The sequence below is a fragment of the Necator americanus genome, chromosome V (genome assembly GCF_031761385.1).
Source record: "Necator americanus strain Aroian chromosome V, whole genome shotgun sequence".
NCBI lineage: Eukaryota > Metazoa > Nematoda > Chromadorea > Rhabditida > Ancylostomatidae > Necator > Necator americanus.
The window spans coordinates 15,993,958-16,017,801 of record NC_087375.1 but is presented as its reverse complement, the minus strand read 5'-3'; the positions used below and the strand labels follow the sequence as shown (position 1 = coordinate 16,017,801).

The 23,844-nt window shown below is 39.8% G+C and overlaps 2 protein-coding genes across 3 annotated transcripts; one reads left to right on the top strand and one right to left on the bottom strand.

The window, feature by feature from the left end:
- Positions 1-29: 29 nt before the first annotated feature.
- RB195_014030 (uncharacterized protein) lies at positions 30-22,063 on the bottom strand (the record flags this gene model as incomplete). Of its 2 annotated transcripts, XM_064204120.1 has the most annotated exons (9): positions 14,255-14,425; positions 15,989-16,063; positions 17,840-17,982; positions 18,054-18,167; positions 18,780-18,888; positions 19,013-19,102; positions 19,178-19,318; positions 20,662-20,832; positions 21,941-22,063. In XM_064204120.1, 9 exons carry the CDS (start codon positions 22,061-22,063, stop codon positions 14,255-14,257), a joined length of 1,137 nt encoding a protein of 378 aa, XP_064060001.1. The 2 variants fall into 2 exon arrangements, with proteins under 2 accessions (XP_064060003.1, XP_064060001.1); XM_064204121.1 differs by lacking the exons at positions 14,255-14,425; positions 15,989-16,063; positions 17,840-17,982; ... (4 more) ...; positions 20,662-20,832; positions 21,941-22,063 and adding exons at positions 8,444-8,551; positions 8,657-8,750; positions 9,337-9,506; positions 11,197-11,317; positions 11,400-11,485.
- On the top strand, positions 12,026-12,598 carry RB195_014031 (uncharacterized protein; the record flags this gene model as incomplete). Its single annotated transcript, XM_064204122.1, has 1 exon — positions 12,026-12,598. One exon carries the CDS (start codon positions 12,026-12,028, stop codon positions 12,596-12,598), a length of 573 nt encoding a protein of 190 aa, XP_064060002.1.
- Positions 22,064-23,844: the final 1,781 nt, after the last annotated feature.

Here is a 23,844-nt window from a genome sequence, read left to right as displayed (position 1 = left end):
AAGTAAACCTAAGCAACTTTACATGAGTATCAACGATGTACAATAGCTTGAACAGGGAAGAAGCTTCGCGAGTTTGTCATGATAACCATGGAAACTCGCAATTCGAGAAGATCTCCTCTCCACGCTGTATGTGGGGGTGATTCGGCGGAGGATGTCGTAATGAAATTGACCGCAAAAAATTGATTGACGAGAAATTGATCATTAGTGACAGGTTTTGCCTGATTGTGCCACGATGGTTCGGACCATCTCCGAGGAGAATTTTCCTTCACATGTAGAAAAGAGAACGCAACGACGTTCAGAGAGCGAAGTTCCAGAACTATCTTTAGCTGGGATTCCTTCTCTGCGCTTGCCGGCTTTTGGGAAGATTCTGTAATGCACAACATCAACGTGTAATACGATCGGCTTTTTAAACACTTTAACGACTATACGAGGAAGGCTGAAAGAGGGATGAGACGATCGTCTCCTAAACTTCATTAGATTGTACGCCATGAGCAGCACGAGCCGCAGGCAACGAAGAACTCATGTCCGATCTCACAAGGCTTTGCAAAGAGGCAATAAAAGAAGACCTCGAAGAGAAGAGAAGAATGGTTAGCTGAAGAGACGGGAAAGATCAATCGCTATGACCGTGGAGAATTCGCCATTCGAAAGAGGAGAATGAGTGCTCTCCGGTACTCAAATGAAACAACCAGCGCATCGAGAAGAGGAGAGGAGAAAATCACAGCCACAACTTTTACTTTCTTTTCTATCTCTTCGAAGGCCATATCCACACGCTTCCTCACCATCTGAAGGAAAACGGACATGTTCCAAGGGTTCTTCCATCTGAAGTACGACATGCTATCATGTCGGTAAGAACATGGGTCCGACAGGATAAGATCTGAACATCTGAAGTATCTACCGCCAGTACTCATCAACCCCCTGGCGAGGCTCTTTACGCATTACCTGTCGGAATGCGAGGTTCCTAAACAGTGGAAGAGCAGCAAGACCGTGTTGTTGTATTAGAAAGGAGATTGATGTGAAATCGTCAATTGTCATCGAATCTGGTTACTGTCCGTTATCTACAAGCTCTTAAGAGTGTACACATACAAGAGTTATACTTAACAGAATTGAAAACGTGTTAGATGAAAGACAGTAAACGAGATATCGCAAGATTAAAAGATGCCGCTATGTCTCGTTGACTTAAAGAAAGCCCTCGACTCAGTTGAACCGGAAGCGTTCATGGAAGCCCTGGACAACCAAGGCATCCCCACTCATAACAAAATAGTATTTCGAGAGGTGTACAGTAACCAGACGACCAGAATTTCGCCCTGTTCTACCAAAAATGTCGTCATCGACGTAAAGGGATACGTCAGGAAGACACAGTTCACATAAAATATTCGCGGCCTTTCATGAGAACTCAATGCAAAAGCTGGAACGGAACAACAGGAAAGTGAATGTTGAGAGTTGTCAGCTACACCATTTGCAGATGACAACGTTCTGATAACATAGTACCAGCCAAGCGGAACGAATGCTAATGAAGTTCGACGAAATATGTGGGAGCATCGGTCTTCCGCTGAATCTACAGAAGAAAATGTTCTTGGATGGGTCTTGCGACTTGAATGTCCCATCTACGCTCAACGAAACGAACATATCCGAATGCACCAGCTGCGTTTATCTGGGTCAGGAAATAAATATTAAGAACGACCTGATCCCCAAGTTGGGTAGGAGGAAAAGAGTCGCTTAGGGAGCGTATAAGAACATCAAAGATGTAGGGAAAAAGGCCAAGCTCTATGCTTAACTTTTTAACTCCAGCGTACTTCTTGCTCCGATCTATGCTTCAATAAATTAACCACTTCGCAAGGGAGTAGAAAGCGTGGTGAGCGTCTTTGAACGGGCAATCGAAAGAGTGATGCTAGTAGTATCCCGATTCACATAAGAGAGGGTTCGAAGTTCCATGCTATGTCAGCGATCGAAGATTAGCGATGCTGCCGCGTTTGCCAAGAAAGCAAGATGAGGTGGGTCGGACATTTTTGGAGCCAGAGCCTGATCAGTTTCAGTACTTCTACAAAGGTCTAAGAATTCAGAGGGAAACCACGGATGTTCTCCGGAACACCTACGTCCAGTTTATTCTATGTTCATCCTAATGTGAAATTTTTTCTTCCAAGTCTCTTTGTCTGGACTTTCCGGTGTGATTCAGAAACTGCAAGCGTAGAAACCTACCATTAATTTCCGTACATGACATTTTTTGACCATTACGATAGAATGTTCCTAGAAATACGTCAGGAAATCCTTGCTACAAACGGCTTCAGCAAACGATTTTTCTTAGGAACGTTTCTGCTCACAAACTCCCTGCAGGACTTGCGTATTTAGCTATGAGTTATGCGCTTTCATTTTAGGGCAGCACCAGGTGACACTTGTTAGAAAAAGGAGCGCCTTTATGGGGTTTCCACGTATCCGAGAAATACGAGGAAAACCTAGCTCCTACCCGTGAAAAGAGCAATTTCCGTAACCGCAGGCGCAGCGAAAAATTATTAGTTTCAATTAACTGAAACAAAAGATAACATAGAGAGATATAAATACTTCAAACTCTTATGCAAAGTATCTCTTTCTAAAAGCAACCGATTCAGCTAAAGCAAAACATTCCTAGTAAATCTTATGCTGTCAAGGAATAGACAGCAACATGTGTTGTGTCAATTTTTAGAAAAGAGCATTTAAACCAGCTAAGAATTACATTCCTCAAGCCATTGAAAAATTGGAAATTTGCTCTATTTGTACTTTTTGACGAATAGATAACGACTAAGAGTTTACACTACTTACACCTTCTTGCTTCCCTCAAGTGCGAGTCAAGGCTTGTTGTTGTCAGACCCGGATCGAGCATCACGGCTCGTTGCACCGGTCGAACCTTAGCTGAACTACTTCGAGTGATTGCCGAACCCATTATGACATCGTGTAAAACTGTAATTGTGACACAATTAGCACCACATATTTGACTGCAAGCGTGACTTAAAAGAATGAACCACAGCATACTTCCAATGCACGGTCACGGAAAATCGGGTTGATCATTCTACAGGGCCAATATGTAATGACTGGACAAAGTCCACTATAGCTGTGGATTTGATTGGGTTTGGAGAACGTATTATTATGCCAGTGTCGAGAAAGTAAAGAAATTCTTGAGCAACATTGACAAACTTCGTTACGAAAAAATTAAGAAAAAAGGAAAACGAGGTTGATATCTTCTAGACAGTGGCAGGGCGCTCACAGCGGGAAATTCTTACCGCATACTTTCTCGAGAAAGATGTGTCTGCACTAATATTTATGCATTATAGACTACTAAGCGTATTTAAAGGGTACATGTAGGGCATTTATGAGGCTTCCTAGCTATTTCCATCCGAAAGCGAAAGAAAACGTGCATTTGCAACTTCTGAATCGCCACTCTGACCGCACGAACTTCCCCGGGCAACACCCTTTTGTTGATTAGAATGCAGCTAGATTTGGAGGTGAAAAGTACAGCCGATTTGTTCATGGAAAAGCTGCTATCACTATTTTTGAGCAGGAACAGCGTGCAGCTCAGAGAGCTATGCTCACGATATCACAATGGAAAGATGAAAACATTAGTTGCTAGCGCTATGTTAGTTTTTTTTTGCGATTGAGGACGAAATTCATTTCAACGAATAAGATAAAACAACTGAATAAATAGCAACTCAGATTTTTTTTACCAGCTCAGACTGTTTGGACTCCATCACTACTAAGCAGTAATAACACCAAGCCTAATGCTTTTGCGACATTTTCGCATATTAGGTTCTAATTCACTTGCATCACTCTGATAGAAGAATGCATCTAGTTGCTTACTTCTTTATCCACATACAGAAACGCTCACCATCGAAAAGAAAACCACTACCCCACGTTGAAATGAAATTCACACATCGAACTTTTTTGCGCGCATATTAGCTTATCATCGCGTTGACGAGTACCTAATCCTATTATCTCACGCTTATTTCTGTGTATCTCTACTGGAGCAACGAATCGCACTCATTGCGTCAGCGTAGCCCGTTGAACCTAGGTGTTCACAATTCTGTCATAGGTGCTTGTGATCTCCTGTGAGAAGACACGCACCACTTCCTACTGGGTCAATGTGCACAGCTTCCTGGGGAATCGATCTCTGCGAACACACGAATTCATCTCCTCAAAGTGTTTATCACAGGTTACATTACAAAAAAACGAAATATCGATTGCCAAATACAACGTATACTGTCTTAATATTTTAAAACTATACTTGCTGCGACCAGCACCAACATCTACTGATGTTTAAGTGAAGTCCTGCGACATTTTAGTGAGCAGCTCTCCGAGATTTACAAGGCATGCCTTTCGTTTGGTTCGAACACTTTTAAAAATTACGCATTACCAAATTTTCATCCATGTGAAACGTATTCAAATTAATTTAATTGCAGCAGTGATGGTTTCCTGTAGGGATATTTGAAGAAAAAATCTACACAGGGCACTTAATATCATTAGACTTGGTAAAATAGAAGCAATTGATGAGGGGATGCGACATAGAAGCATCGACAGTTTAAGAGACAATCTCCGGCATAGGATTGATGCTGAAGGCTGGTACTTTGAAAACATTACGCATTAATCTTCAATTCTCCTTGATTTGGAAATAGTTGTAATTTTACGGTTACCTTGCAGACTTAATTCAAGGCAGTAAAAAATTAATATCAAAAGCACTTTCTCACAGGCTTTTTTCCACTTTCAAAATTTCAAAAATGTGAAGTTTTTTGCGCCAGATTCAGTTCAGAAGCCTACCGGATTGCAATTCATATAGCCTCTGAAGTCCACTATAGCACTTTTTCCTATGAATTTCTTGTTGTAGATGAGACAGAAGCACGAGTTCAGTTGCAACTACTATAGAAATATAATAATACCGCAAATATCTCGTGGTCTGTGAGTGAATGTGAAGTACACAGGAACATTAGGGATTTATCCAGTGTCTTTCCTCTCTATTAGTAATAAACCCCGCGGCCGCAATGGGATTTGAGCTTGCCTTAGAACTTCCACTTGAGCTAACCCCGTAGTTCGGTAGCACCCAATAATCTGTGTACTCGTATGCCAAAATTGAATAGGCGTACCCAATAATTCAAGACAACGTCGCCAATCCTACGCTGGCTAAACACAAAATTGAATACGGTCAAAGATTTCTAGCACTCTTATCAAACTCTTCTCTTTTAATCTCTTACTATGGAAAAGTGTTCAGATCCGATTCACGGTTAGGCATTCTAACCGAGTCGCAGTTCATAAATGTTAGCTGAGCTTTATGTGCAAAATGAATGTTGGGTCTTACATAAAATTACAACTTCCACATATCCTCTACGAGCTGCTCTCCGTTATTATTCGTTTGTGAGAACTGTAATTTTATTTTCTAAAGAATTCTAAGGAAATATATTTTTGTGAGTGAGTCATCAATATTTTTAAGAGTTGTGGTAATGAAAACGTAAATGTGCTGTTGACACGCATAGTTTCCATATAAGAGGTTACTACAGTCATATGCTTTGTGTTTGTTTGCTGCCAGTGTAGAATTGTATTATTCATTGAGTTCGATTAGCAGCTAACGCTATTAGGTTATGATACTGGCGCACAACGGAATGTGACCTAAGTAAAAAGAATAAGCTCCATCTCAGGAGCATACGAAAGCGGAAAGAAGGCCAAACTATACTACAAAAAAAACCAGTGAGAGGCTCAAGGATGAAATTTGTTTTTCTTCCAATTCTAAATGTTGATTAGCTTCAAAGGTGAAAATATGAAGATGGAAGAATACTCGGCAATAAAAAAAGGAATTTTTTATGTGTTTCTATGAGTTATGTTGGTGAATTGTACATGTACAGGTCACGACGTCCTCATTGATTTTGGAGGTAAAGTTCTATTTTAATTTGTTATGCGACTGCTTTTTTCGCATTCACTAAGGTTGGCGAAATTTAGAAAAACTCATATGAATGTCACATCAGGAACAAAACGATGTATTACAGTAAACAGAGAAAATAAAAGGAAGGGAGGAAGGAGCGATCAAATCACTCGATAAATACAGTCCAGATAAATACATAGTCAATAAAAAATTAGTAGAACAAATTAGAAGAAGAAAGAAGTAGAAATATAAGGAATGTTCACATGAAATTTTCATCGGAACATACGGAAGAATTGTGGAATGAAAGGGAAATTTCCAAAAGACATAAGGAGCTTTGAAAACGCTTTCCGACTATATGTAGATCCCATTAATCTACCCGAAACAGCTTTTCTGAAAAAAACAGTGTTTATTAAATTCTCCAGAGTTCAAGAACCATTCAGCTTCAGCTGGTGAACTTCTATCAGAAAGTGGGCTACAATTCACTTTCTTCCGTGATTTCATGATAATATTGAGCAAAGAAATGACGAAAGGAAAGAGAAAAGTGAGCTCAAATAGTGGTTCCTATTCAGAAATTGAGAAAATTTTTTCGAATTTCTGGAATTTTCAACTGTAGGAGTTGGAAAACCAACGAAAATGTTGTTTTTCAACTCCTACACTTGTTGGAAGATAAGATATGATGCATTTTCGAACAGTAAAAAAATACAAGAACAAAACAAAAAAAAATCTTGAGAGGAAGTATGTTGCATAAATCCAAGAGAACAATAGCACGAAAACTTGATGATGTCCCGCTTTCCTCGGTTTGTTTAACAATGTCACGAATTGTCTTTCTGAACAGGTATTAAGATGGATATAAGCGTATCTATGCAAAATTAGTGAATTAGAAGATGAACACGTCTTATTAATTTGATTCTCTTTACGTTTAGCTACTGTTCTGCCTTATCGTGTGTGTATATATAAAGGGCAGAAAAAGTTGGGCGTTATAAACTGTACTCTATAAGCATGAAAGGTTCAAAAATCTCTTGCTGTTCTTAATCGGACGATTTTTGATGTGTGGTCAGAAAAAGGAAAAGAGAAGCACATGGGATGACTGCATTACTTCAAATTGTTCCTTTGACATGGAAAAACACATAATTGGCGAATTAGGTTTTCTTGTGTGGGCTGAGGCTCGTCAGTTGAGTTGAGATGATGTTGCGGATAGGATTAAAAAACATAGAGATCAACAAGTCCGCTCTACTATCCAGAAAGTGTTAAGAAGATAAGAAACGTGATGGCATCTCCATGATTGTTCTTTTCAACCGCATTGTTACACCTGGTTGCTATGGGAACGCCTCACACTACGTATGGACACACGAAGATCATTAGTGAGTTGAAAGCGCGTGGGCTGCGAGGACTTCGATGAATGCATGAGCGACAACTGAGGTCAGTGAGAATTGCCGGGCAACTGTGGACCTGAACTAATGCGGACAAACCTGCGAACGCGAACACATTTGTACTTTCCGACAATGGGAACCCTTCAAAAGGTTTAATTGTACGGAAAAAATGAGGAACAAAAGAAGACGAGAGGTGCACACAGAGAAAAAATGTTGCAAAAGGTGAAATCGAAGGCGTAAACAATTTACAACATCATCAAATCTTCCTCAAGGCTTTCCGCTAAGTAACAGCGAACAGCGAAATGTTTCATTGTCGTCTTCGAAAAAACCCTGTCAAAAAATTAATTTTCATTATCTTTCTTTTCGTGCCTAAGTTTTTATCGCAGCATTACAAGGAGCAGAGCTGTAAGAGCAGTCAGGAATGTCCAATGTGGTAAAAGGTCAGAAACCCGTGGAGTGCACTTCAAACACAGACGCACTCGAAGTTGCAAAAACAACTTCACACTGCGTCCATTGTTGCGAAGGAGAAGAAAATTGCGCTGGCTCTGCAAAGCAGGAAAATTTGTCACATTGAAAACAAAACAACAGAAAAATGCGACTAGGAGCAATGCGAAGAGAACGAGGATTTCAGATGACGAAGGATGTCTAACTTTTCCAAGAAATACATATGTATGCGTAGTTTCGCTTTCAGATTTTGTTGAAAGAGAACAATACTCTTGAAAGATCAGTTTCTCAGTGCTGCTAGCACCAAGGGTATAATTCGGTCAAAATCTGTCAACCTTTAGGGTATAATTCTGTCATAACTCTCAGGAAAAGATTTCCTTTTGTTTTATGTGGATTTCTTTGAGGAATTTACGCTGATGTAGGGCTTTAAACTAGAAAAAGAAAGGGTAGGAGGTGAAGGATGCGTTTGCTTCAACGGGTAGGTTCGTCCGACACATTTCCACGGGAAAGAGAGTTACGAAGCAACCTGCCTCTCATAAATCTGCCATCTGACTGACATGCAACATCCCTCTAACAAGGAATTTTTGTCCTATTTTTCAGCAACATTATGAACTGATATTTTTCGTGAGGAAGAGAATGTGATCGTACTAGACAGCTCCAATGACCGAGTGGTCAGCAAATTTATATTTCCGGATTTACGTTTCGTTGATTCGTGCGTAGAGTTACAATGTCATGAACAGCTCGACTATGTGAAATTTTACGACTTGAATAGAATCACTATTCGCTCACCGCTGGGCTCCTGCCTACGTATAATTAGGTCGTCTGACTTCATCCTATCCATCGTCACCGAACAGGTAGCAGCGACCTTAAAGGGTCAACTGTGCGCTGAGTTCAGAAAGACCAGGTGGAGGACAAGAACGACAACAACAAGTGATAATAAACCAATCTACAAAATAGCAATTATTCGTACCTCTTTTTCGCTCGCCCACGGAAACGATTTGTCGTGCTTCAAGTTAACATAGGCCTTTGTCATGCCAGCCATTATGCTAAGCGGTGACATGGGCCTGAAAACATTTGTACTCTCAAAGTAAAAGGTCTTAAAGACAACAATCATAATAACTTCAATACTATTTTTTTTTGAAAAATTCTAGTGGGTTCGCCTACTCGAGTTATAAATAGCGACAGAAGACATCTAAAAACTTAATGTAGAAACAGATGACTTTAGGGAATGACTCAAAGATAAATAAATCTGCATTTGGAACCAGGTGATGTTCTGAGAAGCGCGAAAGAGTTTTCAACGTCATTCCGTTCGCTGCTCCTACAACTCAATGCACGTGCTGTCGGTACGGTGAACGAGTTCACTCGGTCCGACGCAACACTTTCATCGGGGCAGCAAAAGTGTGCCATGGATCGTCTTCAGACAGATGTGACAAAAAAGGCGAAAGGAAGAGGCGGCACAAATGTCGCAGAGACACACATCTCCGAGGATATACATTCAACGAAGCACGATGTGACGCTACGTCAGGTTCGTATAGCTTCTTCCTCTATTTTTATGAATTCGTGGATCTTTTTCAACACTACTTGCTTAAATCAACAACTCTACGGGAGTGTTATAAGAGTGGGCACTTGCGCTAAAAAGTGATACAGTACCTAGTGTGACTCATTTCTCCAGCATGTAAAATCCAATTCAAATCCAGATTATCCTCGTTTCCCAGCTCAGAATCAGAAACCGCGAAAGACGAATCGGTTGCTGGAGGAGTGGAGTACTCAATTAGACCGTCGTAACGAATCCTCGGCAAAGTCTGGCGCCGGATTCGAGCCTGAAATAGTAAATTCACCTTGTAATACCCGGTGGATAATCATTGTTCCGAGCTTGAATAGCGATCACACATGCGACATGAGTTTGTTTTCTTGTTGTGCGTAGGAAACCTAAGTAGTTGTAAGAACAACATCCTGTTTTGGTCTCAGTTTCGTTGGATCGATGGATTTTTAGATCTGCTATAGCATAATATGAAATCTAGAGCTTGGATTCTCAATTTTTTACGTATCTGCGATGTGTGAATTTCCATTCTATAGATTTATGAATTGCACACTGTTTGGTGTAGTTTCTGGTAGGCTTCGACTACAACTAAATCTTCTAACCATCGGCGAAAATACCCATGGATTAAGCCGTACAAGGCCAAACATAATTACTTCTTTCTTATGCACTATTGCATGAAAAAAGGATAAAAACTATCGAAAGTGAAAAAGAGTATGTAAATGGAGACGATGGCACCAAGAGAATACGATCCACTGGTTGTCGAACGCGAGAGATCAAAAAGCGCTGGTCCCATAACTTAAATTAGAAGTTGTGCATTCATTGTACCACATTGTTCCACGAGTAGCAACACGGATTCTGCGATTCTACGATTCTGCGAACCTCTAAATAATAATTTCATCTCATACGAAAATTTCTTTGGAGAAGAAATAGTTTCAAGCGATTTAGCAGTGAGTTAGAAAATATATCGCATAAGTTTGTATGGAACGCGAAAAATTGCGCGGTGACCTATAGCAGGAATTTGCATCTCACTGAATGGTGAATCTCTTCGGATGGGTAATGCTTGATGACCAATTTCATCATTAGTTTTTACAGGACTATTCATACCATGACCCGTCGACCTCGTTTATTTTATTTAATCTACTCAAAAATCGTCATGTTTTTGATAAGCTCCGTCAGTCCGTCAAAGATCACCTAGTGAAGGTTATTTTCAGATCTAGTCTATATCGATGATCGCATTTTTTATCTACTACTAAATGTTGCATGGGCAGGGTGTTGGTTAAAGATTTCGTTGTGACTGTAGCATCATTGGTTCGAAATCCGTCCAGTGCCAACCAAGCCTTTCATCCTCCGAGGTCGGTAAATTGATATCAGACTTGTCTGCGAGGGCAAAACACTGACTTCATATATCTATTGGCCCCGAAAGTCACTTTATAGACAAACAGGGGTTCATAAAACCTCAACGATTCCGAGCTGCAGTCGATCGCCTTGGCGCATCCAAGCGGATGGATACTCCAGAGGCCTACTGAACGTGGTGAAGTCCCTTTAGATCCCTAAATGTGCTCCAGTAATTGTAAATATAAAAGTAAGCAGTGAATGAGGTAGCACACATCTAGTATGTGAACCCAACAACTTGGCTATCAGGGAATTGAAATAAAATCGTCCACATTATGAGAATTTCTACAATTTAAAAAAAAAATCCATTAGGTGGAACACATAAATGATCCGCAAAATAATAATAATAATCCAAAATTTCTAGAATCTTCTCGAATTAAAAATCCGTAAGGTGGGAGAAATTTTATGCACTGCTTATCCATCGTAGAATCAAACCTAAATGTAACTGACCGAGGCTAGACCGCAAGTTCCCCCAATGCAAAAAAAAACCTCAAAAAAATTATACTTTGTGATCTTTGGGATAATTCAAGGGGTTTTCGATACAATATCGTTTGAAAAGATCGACCGCCTACCATTACCGCCGACGTGAGACCTTTCGCGGAATGCCGAACTTCGGTGTCTCTCACTGCTCTTAATAGTGTCTCCACCTTGGAATTCATCAGATAGGCGACGACAGACAATTGTTCAAAGGCTGCTAGCCTGGAAATTCCCCAAGCTTTAGAAGCTTTACTGCAGTGGTGCGGCCAGATAATGTAGTGTGTTATTTGAAAGATTCGCTCACCGTACTCTTCTCTTAGGATCAAGCAGTAAAGGAATGAGCATGTTGATAACAGCGTTAAAATTGATTCGTGAAGCGGATACGATCATCAGTGCTGACGTTAGAATATTTACAACCTGAAGTGATAGAGGTAAACTTCTTTCATAATGAATACGATGTCACTCCATGTCTCATATGTATTTCTCGATCTTCCGAGACAACTTTGGGATTTCTTAAAGCTAGAGTAGTCTCTGCATTTCGTTTTTTTTTTGCTGTTTTCGTGTCGGTGGTATCGTAGAGTTCTAGGCAAAGCGCTCTGCACACTTTATTTTCTAAAAACCAAGTATTCATAATATTCCTTATTTCAACCAGGTTTTCTCCTTTCTTTTCTTATTGACTATGACTTACTTGACTCAAACTTCAGGCGAATATTATGCCCTAACCCGTGTTCGCCGACGTGAGTCATCTTTGAACATATGTGAGCCTATCTTGTTCGATCACAGAAACTATCCATCCCTCACTGTTTCATATTCTGCGAAACTTTATGTACTGGCTGAACTCTCTGTCGATGCCAAGTTTCTTGAGGTCTTCCTCCACCACTAGCTGCTGAGGCGGAAAAAAGCATCCGCCATGCCAATCGCAAGGCGAAGATGACTGCTCTCCGGAACCCGAAGGCAACAACCACTGCATCGAGAAGGAGAATAGAGAAAATCATTCACGACTTCGACTTTGATCTCTTCGAGAGTCATGTCCACTTGCCTCCTCACCATCTCAGGGAAGACGGTCATGTCATTTCACAGGTTCTTCCGTCCGAAGTGCGACGTGCTATCATGTCGGTAAGGAATCATAATGTAGCTGGGGCCGACAGGATGAAATCTGAATATCTGAAGTATCTACCGCCAGTACTCATCAACACTCTGGCGAGGCTCTTTGTACGTTACCTGTCGGAATGCAAGGGTCCTAAAAAGCAAAAGACCAGCAAAACTGTGTTGTTGTATAAAAAGGGAGATCCACATGACACCGGCAACTATCGCCCAATCTGCTTACTCTCCGTTGAAAAGTCTTGGATGAAGCAAAGCCAAGTGAGCAAGCAGGCTTTCAAAAAGGATCCAACACGATTAACCACATTCACACTGTTTCAAAACTCATCAAGGTATCATGAGAGCACAAGATGCCGCTCTGTCTCAATTCCTCGGGTTGAAGAACGCCTCCGACTCAGTTGAGACGGAAGCGGTCATGGAAACATTCGACAACCAAGGCGTCCCTACTCAGTACATAAAGGTGCTTCAAGGTTTGTACGGCAACTTCATGACCGGAATTTGCTATTCTGTAAGATCATCATCAACGTCAAGAGAAGGGTCAGGCAGGATGAAACAATCTCAATTAAAATATTCACAGCCACTCCCGAGAACGCAATGCGAAAGATGGAATGGGACGACATGGGAGTGAAGGTTGATGGTCGCAGCTACACCATTTGTGTTTTGCTGATGACATCGTTCTGATTACACCTAGTCACGCGGAACGAATGCTGACCGAATTCGACGAAACATGTGGTCACCATCGGTCATCTGTCTTCAGGTGAATCTGTAAAAGATGATGTTCATCAGTAACGGATAAGGATAGACCAGATGTGTAAGCGACTGGGTTCCCCACGATATTGAGCGCACTCCAGGAAAATCGCCGACCCGATGGTCAGATTTCTTCACGAAGTCCTTCAAAGAAAATTATGATGCTCTTCGTGTCCCAAGCGGAAGAAGGAACCACTGGGCGACTCTGGCACGCGATGGGGACAACTGAAAGCGCCCGCTCGACCAGTTCGAAGATCAACGGTAATCAAGGTAATCCTCTACCACTTCCGTTCAAAACTTTTTTTTTCGTTCGGCTGGCCTGCTCCAGTTTGGGTCATTGAATATCCTCAAGGCAATCTGCGCAAGGCGATACGATGGTCTCCTCATAACGAGAAGTTCAATTGGTTTCGAACGATATCGCTACTTTGTTAATGTCGGTTGTCCGTCCCCGATTCCTGCTGAGGGTCTCGCGAAGATCCACATCTGCTTTCATTTATCGGAGCGTAGTCGTAAGGTGTAAACTGCAGCTAATTTCGATACAACGTCGTCGACATGTTGCGACTTCTTTGATCAAATCACTACATCCTCGGCGTACTCGAGATCGACTAAGAGACAAAGGACCAAATGGCGATGTTGTTAAAGCGACATCGGTGGGACATTGCCCAACTGTGATGCGTGTTTCCTGCAACGCAGCACTCCTTGCTGTTGGAGTTCAGTCGACAGCGACAGGAAGTTCAATGTTTCGATACGGATGTTTGTTGCCAAGAGTTGTTGTTTGTTTAGATCAGGCATTCGATCTCGCAGGGTATGGGCTCTGGCATGGTGTTGGACGAAAGCACCTTTTTACAATGTATGGGAAACTTTTGCCATGTAACAGCGCAGGTTCTATAGCTCGTGCGCCCCCAAGGCGTATACTCAGGTGCCTGATTGCGCATAGTTAAAGTAGGCCTTCCAAGTGTAGGTAACAGTCAGCATTGTATACGCGACCCCAAAGTAGAAGTACAAGTTAATAATATTATTACTCGAACGCGAAGCTTTAATATTCGTCGCGTTTTTTCAATACCTTTGCCACTCTAATAAAACAGAGGAAATTAAAGGATGCGTTTGAGGAATGGTTCATGGAAATTTGCTCCCTGTTTGCTGTAGAAAATAATTCCTATAATTGTACTTTGCGCACCTTGTCCGCTCAGCAATTTTCAAGCAGAAAGTTCTGGTAGAATACAACCACGAAGGAAATGTTCGCGTTCGTTTGTTTTCAAAAGAAATAAAGAAGAGAAATAAAAGCAATAAAATAAAAACATGTTGGAAACTTCAAACCTCTTCTCGTACTCTTGAGTTTCTGTGGTCTACATAGACACAAAGCTCTGCAACTACAGCTTTCGGACTGACGTTTTGAAACAGATCCATACAGGTCATCATAATCAGCTGCTTGATTACCGCTTTTTGATTGCCGAAGTGTTTAGAGAGTAATGAGATCGTTTGCTGGAAAAAAGAACTTTGAGACAGCGGATACTTTTTTTTTTTTTTTTTTTTTGTTGGTTTTTTTTTTAATGGGTTTCCTCCACCCCTTCCTTGCTTTTGAAATTATGTCAACTGCCTTTCAGAGTTTCAATCAATTTGAAAACTCGTCCAAAATTCCTCTTCTAACGCTTCTGTTCAATGATTTAGTTGAATTCACTCTTCATAACCACTTGACATCGTCGCTTCACTTCGCTATCCACAAATACACTCTTCCCACTCATTCCGTTTCTTCGCTGGTATTGGGAATGCATATAGGTTACTTTTCTCATAGGGAACACTATTAGTTTGGATAAGAAACAAGAAATTAAATGTTTAGAGAGTAACAATATTGTTTTTGAGAACAAATATTTTTTCAGGAATAGAGATGATGCAATGGAAACCGTAATCTGTCTCAAACTCTACTGAGGTTGCAGAAACACAGTAACCGAGGTCGTTATATTACTAATTCAGTGCAATGAACTTGAAGTGCAAGCACTAAAGCATGCAGTAGATGAGATAGCCGGAAATTCCCTCGAAAGGCTCTAGATTATTCTCGTATTTCCTGCTAATTTAAATGCTCATTTGGCGGAGAGAAATTGCATGTCTGAACACCTCAACGCGAAGTTCTCTTACTTCACCTCTCATGTGAAAACCCAAAAGCTGCAGCGATATTTCCAACTCGATCGGCACATAGCAGTTAGGAAATTGAGATAATACGATGACGTCTATGACTTCACCCTAATATGCACTTCGTGCGTGTGTGCACATTGCTCCAATTTGTTAATATTCTTCTAGGATAAGTGATAATTTGCGATATGCCCCAATCTTCGAATTTCAGCTTTAAAAAAGTAAGCATTCGATGGAGGTTTCCTTGATGTAAAAATAACTCGACCCTGCTCTAGAAAAGTGAAGAAAATTTGCAAATGTTTATGCAAGATTTTTTTCAGAAACACCTATGCGCAAAGAAAAGAAAACATTCATTCGTGTGGATTTTCGACTGATGACTGTAAATTTTGTTTGTGTCGTAGTTTCAACCTTCTGCAGCAGATCTCTGACAGATGCTGTAGGATAATCTTTGAAGCGGTAGCATTATCGAGAAAAACAGTTTTCTCAGGGATGCTATTGCAATATAAATCAATTTTACAACAGCATTTGAAAGATCAATGAAAATGGAGAATATAGTACAGTGCAGCTCACCACGACAGTACGAAAAAATACGTTTCTATGGGTAAACACATTTCTTCCTTACAAAATCCGTGAAGACCTCTGAGTTTGAAAGCGAGTGATACCCTGCCTGCCCATTAATGGAAATCGTTTCCTCGGTGCAATTCTACCCTTACTACTCAATTCTCTTCCTTTATTACCACGAAAAAAAGAGCATCACGCAATCGTAGAATTCATGTGACGCTTGACGCTTTTTGGCTTACTGCTGGGATACACAGCACGAAGATAGGGAATTTATCTAGGGAATTTTAGGTGAATCCGCTGCTGCTCCTGCTGCGAAATAAACTCTCAAAAGGCGAATACAGCGGAAATATGACTAACCTGTAAATGTACTTCCATATGTGTTTTTAGCCGGTTCACCGTAAGTCGTACAACGTCTAGTGCTAGAACCACAACCTAAAAATATTTTTAAAAAATCACCCATTTTTTGCTTGTCCTCGGTGCTCGGCTAATACTTCTATTAATACAGTTGTCGTAAATCCATTACTACTTTCTTCGTGCCTAATTGTGGCCTCTCCAGAGAAGAAAAAACAGAATTGAAAAGTTTCGATAAAAAATCTGTCAACTCTCGGAGCCATTATGCATGTATTCAAGGAAGAATTAAGGCAGCTGTTCCGGCAAAAAGCGTGCGACGCAGAAATTGAACATAAAACCTGTGAACATTCCCAATGAATTACTATTTCCACTGTAACAAGCCATGCCAGTATGACAGTGAAGCAGAGCGTTATAAATGAAAGTATAAGCAGCTTAAAAGCAGATCGATTGATAAAATTCAAGTGAAGAGAGAATGATGAGCGCAAAAAATATGTAATTTTGAGGAAAACAAGAAGGATGGGACAAAGAAGAAGTCAAAAAGTTCTCGGACGTAACCTCGTACAACTTTGCCCTCTACTAAGTGAGCTGCGCAAAAATAATTATCTAATTACAGTAGAATAAAGATAGCTGTAGGTAAAAAACGTCTTCACAAAAAAATCTCTGCTTTAAATCAAAACTAGGTTAAAGGCTCACTCCACGAATCTGAGGTGGCACGGATTTCAGGTGGAGTATTCGTATACGGCATAGTAGATTATAGGGAGGAGAGTGATTCCATCCATTTCTTCCTAATTGCCATGAAAAACGGCTCGGAAGATACGACTTCGGGCGTTCCGGCGCGCTACTTTCTACGAATTCGATTGGAGCGATCAGTCTTGTGTCATCACACGCAGCATCTTCCTGGCTTTTTTTCACGGTAATTAGGAAGAAATGGACGGAATCACGCCACTCTCCATAATCTATTATCCCGTAAGTTTAGTATATATACTATCCCGTAAGTATAGTACATATAAGTATACTTCACCTGAAATCCGTACCACCTCAGAATCGTGGGGTGATGCCTTTAACTAACGACTTTTCTGCTTAGAACGTGGTCTTTATTTCATTTGTTTTGGTCACATTTTTAGTTAAATGCTGGGAGAAGGTTTGAAAAAGAAAAGAGATAGTAAAACAGTGTTAGAAAAGGTTACTATAGTGTCATAAACTGCCTACGACCACCAAGTTAGGTGATTTCGAGGTTCGAGGCGTGTTGTACATTTTGCGCGGTATATTTAGTTGGAAATATAACTGATGTAAAATAAAATCACCTTAAAATTCAGGTCCGCCAAGACATTACCCAAGGACATTAGATAGGAATGAAGGTGTGGCACCAGACGTGAGATCTCCTCAGGTGTGATGTTTTCGATCAGTTGTTTCCACTACAAAACAAAGAGAATGTCAAGTATCTGCAGGTAAAGAAAAAAAATTTTAAGGAATTTCTCACTCTTCCTTTTTTTTTGCCGGTAATAATGTTAATAATAATTTTCAGTAATCCAACAGTAATTAAGATTAAAAATAATGAATAAAAAAATCTATTTTGAGTGCAGGAAAGGAAAAGATTAAGATCTCTAGAACTATATGCATGAGTTAAATTTTTTTGGTATACCGCTTTTCAAATATGATCTTGATTTTTTGAAAAAATCTTTCCATAAAAAATTTGGCTTTTAAACTGAGCTAATAAAATTGCGCTTACGGCTAAGCCTTTGAACTTAATAACTAAATTCAACAAAATCGAAAGTTAAAACGAAAAAATCGAAAGAAACTAATTTATGATCCTTGCATTTCTGCAGATTTTTCTACCAGTTTAAAAAAAACCTTTACCTTTTCTAGTCCAGATATCCTGGTTCCTGAATTCGAATTGTCAATGACCATTGTGGCCACTATGGAAGGGATGATTCCAAAACGAAACCGTCGCTCTCCGGAAGCAATTTTCATGTTGCTTCTATTAACGATTTGTGAGGTTGCTGAATGTAGAACCATTTCCGGTTAACCCACCCGTATCGAATCGTCTCAATTTCGCAAATATCACACATACCCGGCTCTGGTTCTACCGCAACCACAATATTTTTGCTGAATCTTATGTAGTCTTTTTGTTGTGCTGCAGACAGATCGCTCATCAACCTGTTGAAGTTGTCTTTTCCAAGATAAACTGAAAGAAGGAGAGCTGTTTCATCATTCTTCTATTTCTATCTTTATTCCTTAACTTTGGGTTTTTCCTTTGAAATATGTGCCTTCATCGTTGGGAAATAGAATGGAGAAAAATTTTTTGCTTAAATAATTGAATAGTGGAATCTATTTTCATTTTTGAAAAAAACTCCAGTTCACTAACGATCAAACTACGACCCCCATCAACAGCTTAAGGTGTTGGATTTGACATTTGTTTTAAGTAAGAAAAGAAGGTAACCAGTTATTGAACGACTGCTATCAATTGCCCGCGCATGAGAGCGGGATCAAGTTCAGGATTCTATCCGCATCTTAGTTTTCTAAAGCATTCGGACATTTATTTGCAACGTATTCGCAACTTCTTAAACGACAATTCTCAAAGTACGACAATTTGCAACAGATTGTAATTAACACGCTCCTAAAATAGATATTGTGAAGTCGTCACTTATCATCGTTCAATCACTTAATTAATTAGTTGCAATTAATTAAATTCATTTCTTCTAACAATTTGCTCTAATGTGATGTCCTTTGTGGAAATTCCGAGTTTTATATTTTGAGAAATTAAATAACTGCACTATCAATGTCGAACTAATTTTACCTTCCAGTTTTTTCGCAGCCATAGCTGCACATTCGGCGGATTCGCTCTCAGAAGTTGCCATGAGTTTTGTTAGGGCATCAAGCAGAATCGACCAATCGCAGTTGATCAGCTAAAATTTACGTTATTTCAGGAGCCTAGGAAATTTTTGAATCCATGATTCAACCCCAAAGAGAAACTTTCGCTCTTATGATTGTTCCATGCATGTTTTGCGTTAAAAGAATGGAAGTGATTACCTCTGGAATGAACATGGCCGGGAATTCACGAACCACTTCTGTTTTTGTGGTTCGTTCAGTCGAGGTGAGCAAGAAGTTGTACAGGGTTTTCTGGAACGAAATCTCGTATTTCTACAGTGTTCACCTTTTAAAAATAACAATTCATTTAAACTCCAAGTTACACACCAGTACGGATCCAAGAGCATCGGGTTTTTGTCGCAAAAATGACTGTATGGTCTGCACAGAAATCTTCCGAACTGTGATCTTCGAACTGCCCAGCTTTGGGACTAAATTTGGCATGAGGTAGCAGACGCAGTACTCGAGGTTCTGGAAGAAGCACATATTATAGGATATAGGAGCCTTTCCACGCCTCCATTACGGGATCTTTAAGGATTCTTATGAGTGAGAATAAGTCCTGCATTTATAGTAAAGAGTAAGGGTACAACAAGGAACATACGCATAAAGTTTTTTTTGCTATTACTGTGTTTTTTATGCAGTGGGACTCTTAAAGATTGATGACTTCTCGTCGGTTGCTAAATATACCCCATTGGAAGCAATTATCGACTTTACGTGGTCGCACTTTGCTCGGAAAACGGCGGACGCAGTTCCACATCTTTTTCGTCCTTTTCTCATGACACACCTCAAATTGATCTCAATTTAAAAACTTATAGATTGGTATGTGCGAGCTCCATCGATTGGATGGAAGCAGAACTCTTAAAACCTATCACTAAAATACTTTTTGAAAAAATTACCTGCGGCTACACATTAGCAAGGGTTAGTCCAGGGTGTGCTCCAAGGATACACAGTTTTAGACGTAAATATATTGCTTGAAAAGTTGTATGACAATTACATATTCGTGATGTACATGCTATTTTTTATTTTATTTTGGTATGCCTAGCAGTTTCAATTCCGCGGCTGTGATGATTTTGAAAATTTAACTAAAGTAACATTCTTCAACCCCAAAAACGAGCTGCATACGCACATTTCTTTTTTTTTTTCTCCTACAGCAAGAAACTTTTTGTTGTGGGGTGTCCTTGTCTCTAACTCTAGTTCTAGATTTTTTGCAGGTGAAGTTCGGTGTTTTGGGATGCGTGTAAAGAGGGTCCCGGCAGATTTTCGAGCATGCCCGACCATGCCTCGGCAGAGAAATTAGCGCTGGTGCGAGAAAGATTTACCTTCGTTGCTACCTAAATACACTCCGCTTACCTATTGCTATTCATACGTTGGGTTACCGGCTAGGATATAAGTTACGGGCTACTTAATCGTTTTGGAGGATCACTCACATCGACTGGAAACGTGTGATGTGAGATGATCTCGAATTTCTAATCGTAGCAGAAGCGAGAGAAGTAACTACGTGAAATATAAGAGAAGGATGCATCTAATAGCTTCAAATATGAAAAAAACTTGCTCCCGTTCTCTTCTTGTTTTACATTAAGATTTTTGGAAGTTCCCTCACTTTAGAGAACGGTTCTCTTACAATGAATTGTTTCAATTTTTCCATAATATGTCTCGGCTGCTGTTAGCCTTGGACATGTAAAGATGAAAAGTTTTCATGTAATTTCACAGATAGCTCATTTTTCTGCGATTTATCAAAACTTCTTTGAATGTCAAGTGGATGTGTCTTTCCTTCAGGAAATACGGTCCTTCGGTATTAAGCGCCGTTCACTCACCGATCCAAGTGTTGGCATCGCTTCCTGCAGGAACTTGATGCACTGATGCTGTACCTCCCATCGATCTTCTGCCAATATTCGATCAATATTTTTGAATAGTTCACCTTTTCTAGGACAGTTTGAGAACCAGTCAGGATCTCGTCGTGAAACTGCAGTCAGACGATTGAAGGTCTAAAAAAATTGACTCACGGAGGTTCGTTGTATCAGATCCTAATTTCTTTTCTTGAAAAAAAGTAAAAAAAAAAACATAAAAAAAGTAGTTATCGTTTAACCATCTTGAGACCTCACTTTAATTGAGAGGTATCGTTTTATTCCTTCATAATCCTTAGTTTAATTTTGTTATTCTATCTTCAATAATATCAGACTGCACTCCTTTTCTGACGTTATAAGTCGCTCCCGCGAATTATGATTAATTATTCAGGTGGTTATAAAAGTCTGGCTAATAATAAGCGATTAAGCACTTTAGAATTCAGGACTCAAGGACATTTCCAACATCCCTAAAAATAAAGGATTTCATAAACTCTTGGCGGATGGATATAGACCCTATAGACACTTTGTCTTCTCACAACTTGATACTAAGAAAACTATTGGAACGCGAAGGATAGTAATCACCGAACACAATGAAAGAAGCGTTGAAATTTCATAACACATTTTTCTGGAATTAATTCCAGAAGAAACATTTGGCAAGGACCAGAGGCGAAATATGAAAGCGGAGTCTTTTTTAATATTTCTAGGATCTAGGGCAGAATTCCTCCACTTCTGCCTCATTTTATTCCAGCGATCTCTCAAAATTTCCTATGTGTATACATCTGTATGAAGTACTTAACGTTTGCAACCACTTATTATCTTGATAATGCCTTCCAGAAAAACCTTTACAAGAAAATTGAATTTGGAAGATGACTATCGCATGTTCAAAGGGAATCCCACAGAATGTGTATTGTTCAGACATTATATGGAATTAATCTCTCTCCCTTTGAAAACAAGCACAATTGTAAGCCTGCGGTGGCTTGTACACATCAACAAATTAGTGCAATAAAGCGTGTTCCACTCAGACTGCGGACTTTTCCTGCCGAACGTTGCCAGCACTAATGGCAGGAGAGTTTTGAGAAATGAACCGCTGCAGTGAAAATTCCTTTTACGGCGGCTAAAAACAGGAGGTGATCAACTACAAAAATTGCGAAATTCTTTGTTTTGAATCCGCTTTCGTCTTATTCGTAATGTCACGGACACTTTTTGCTTAGCAGTTAGCGAAGACTTTTCTGAGAAAAAAGTGCCGAACCTGCAACCGTACGTCGAAATCGGGGCTGCGTAGAAGATCCGCGTAGTCGTCCTCACGAGGCATGAATGCCGGAGTCGGTAAGCGATCGACGCGAAAGCGGAGTGGATCCAGCAGTGAATCCATTCTTAACGCAAGTAACCACCGTATTTGCAGTATTACCAGGAAAGAATCAAAACATCAACAGTTAACTACCAGCAGGAAAAGTTTGAGGTAAATAGAATATGAAAGAGAAATGAAAGTTGTAAGGAAAAGATGATGATGTGGCCCTATAAGAGTTTTGAGCTTTTCACACTTTCGGTATTCAAAGTTCTAGGCCTGCTGAGTGAAATTTACCTAATTTGGGTGAGGACAACAATTTTGTTGTAGAGTTCAAAAACATACAAAGGCAAAATCGCCAGTGACCGTTAGGAGTGATAAAAAAAGTCAATCCAACCACAGACTACGGGGTCTTTTTCACCCTTTAGATCCTTCCTTTTTTGTTCACCTCTTCAAAAAAATACTACTAACCACTAAAAATTAAAAAAAAATACTAAAATAGTACTTCAGAATTGCCCCTCCCTAAGGTTAGGTCTTTCTTGTACCTGATCTTATCCAGATGTTTTGAGCGTTTGAGGTTTTTATGGATTAAAAAGAGTTTTTGCACACGTAAAGTGCATATACCACGAGGAAGGTAAGAGACTATGGAAAAAGCGAAATTCTCTTGCAACACTCTAATAATACACGCCTTATTTTCCTTGAACTAGAATTGAGTGGGCGTAGCTTCCTATTATTTGGAAGTATGCGCGTAGGAAAAACTCCCAACTATCGCATCTGAATGGAAACGTCTAAAGGTGAAATAACAGAAGCAAGAAATCAGAAATTTGAGATTGGTACTAGCTTATTAAGTGAGTTTCTTTGTTTTCTAATCCCATTATGGAATTTCGCTAATTTTTCAACAGTTTTGACATGCGGTTGAAGTGAGAAGTGAGTGAAACTTTTTCTGTACACCGCAAGGGAAAGAATTCTAACCAGCAAATAGAATAGAATCCGTATAAAACGGGAAAAGGTTCCGAAAGCGCCTACTTCATAAATTCTACCCTGATCATAAAGGAACGGAAGCAACGAGCTCGGCAATAAGCCAGGTATTATCCACGCATGTACGGGAGCGCTCGATTCAGGAGAGCTGACAATAGCGGTTTCAAGACAGGCGCCGAAGATCGTTTGAGGTAGATTTATGCAACTCTAAAGAACTCACCACAAACAGATCCGATGCCTTTCTCCCGAAATATTACATTTTCTGAGAATTTAGCAGAAAAAATCCGAAATGTTCTACAAGAGCAAAGATAGGCTTGAATGATTTCCTAGGAAAAATTTTCGCCGGCGGAAGAATGTTGACTTCGCAGAGTTTTTCACAGTTTATAGTTTTGTAGGAATTCTCCCATGGACATGATTGAAAACTTTATGATTACCGCGATCGTGTGACATTGTTTTGCCTCATCAATAATCATTTCACGGTCCAGGATATTTTACCACCCTTTTTTGAATGGGATCACCGATGAAATACAAAAGTTTGAAACCAGCATTTACTTTTTCGTTAATGCAATTGCGCATAAATGGGAAGAAAAGTTGCAGGATGTCAAAGGGGAGCATTAAACAGATTGTTATCATTTTCGTGGAAAAAAAAGATTCTTTTATAAGTGAAAGGTCTGAGATATGTATTACCAAAGAGTTTAGGAAAAGTGAAATATGTTGAATTAATGGCTGACTGATGGATTTGTGCCAAGTTTGCTGAATTTCTTGCATAATCATAATAATAATCATAATCTTAAATCTAAGAATTGGAGGTAGACACATAGTGCCCTTGTTGATGTATTATTTTCTAATCAAACTCTACACAAAGCAAATCAAGTTAAACATTCTTTGAG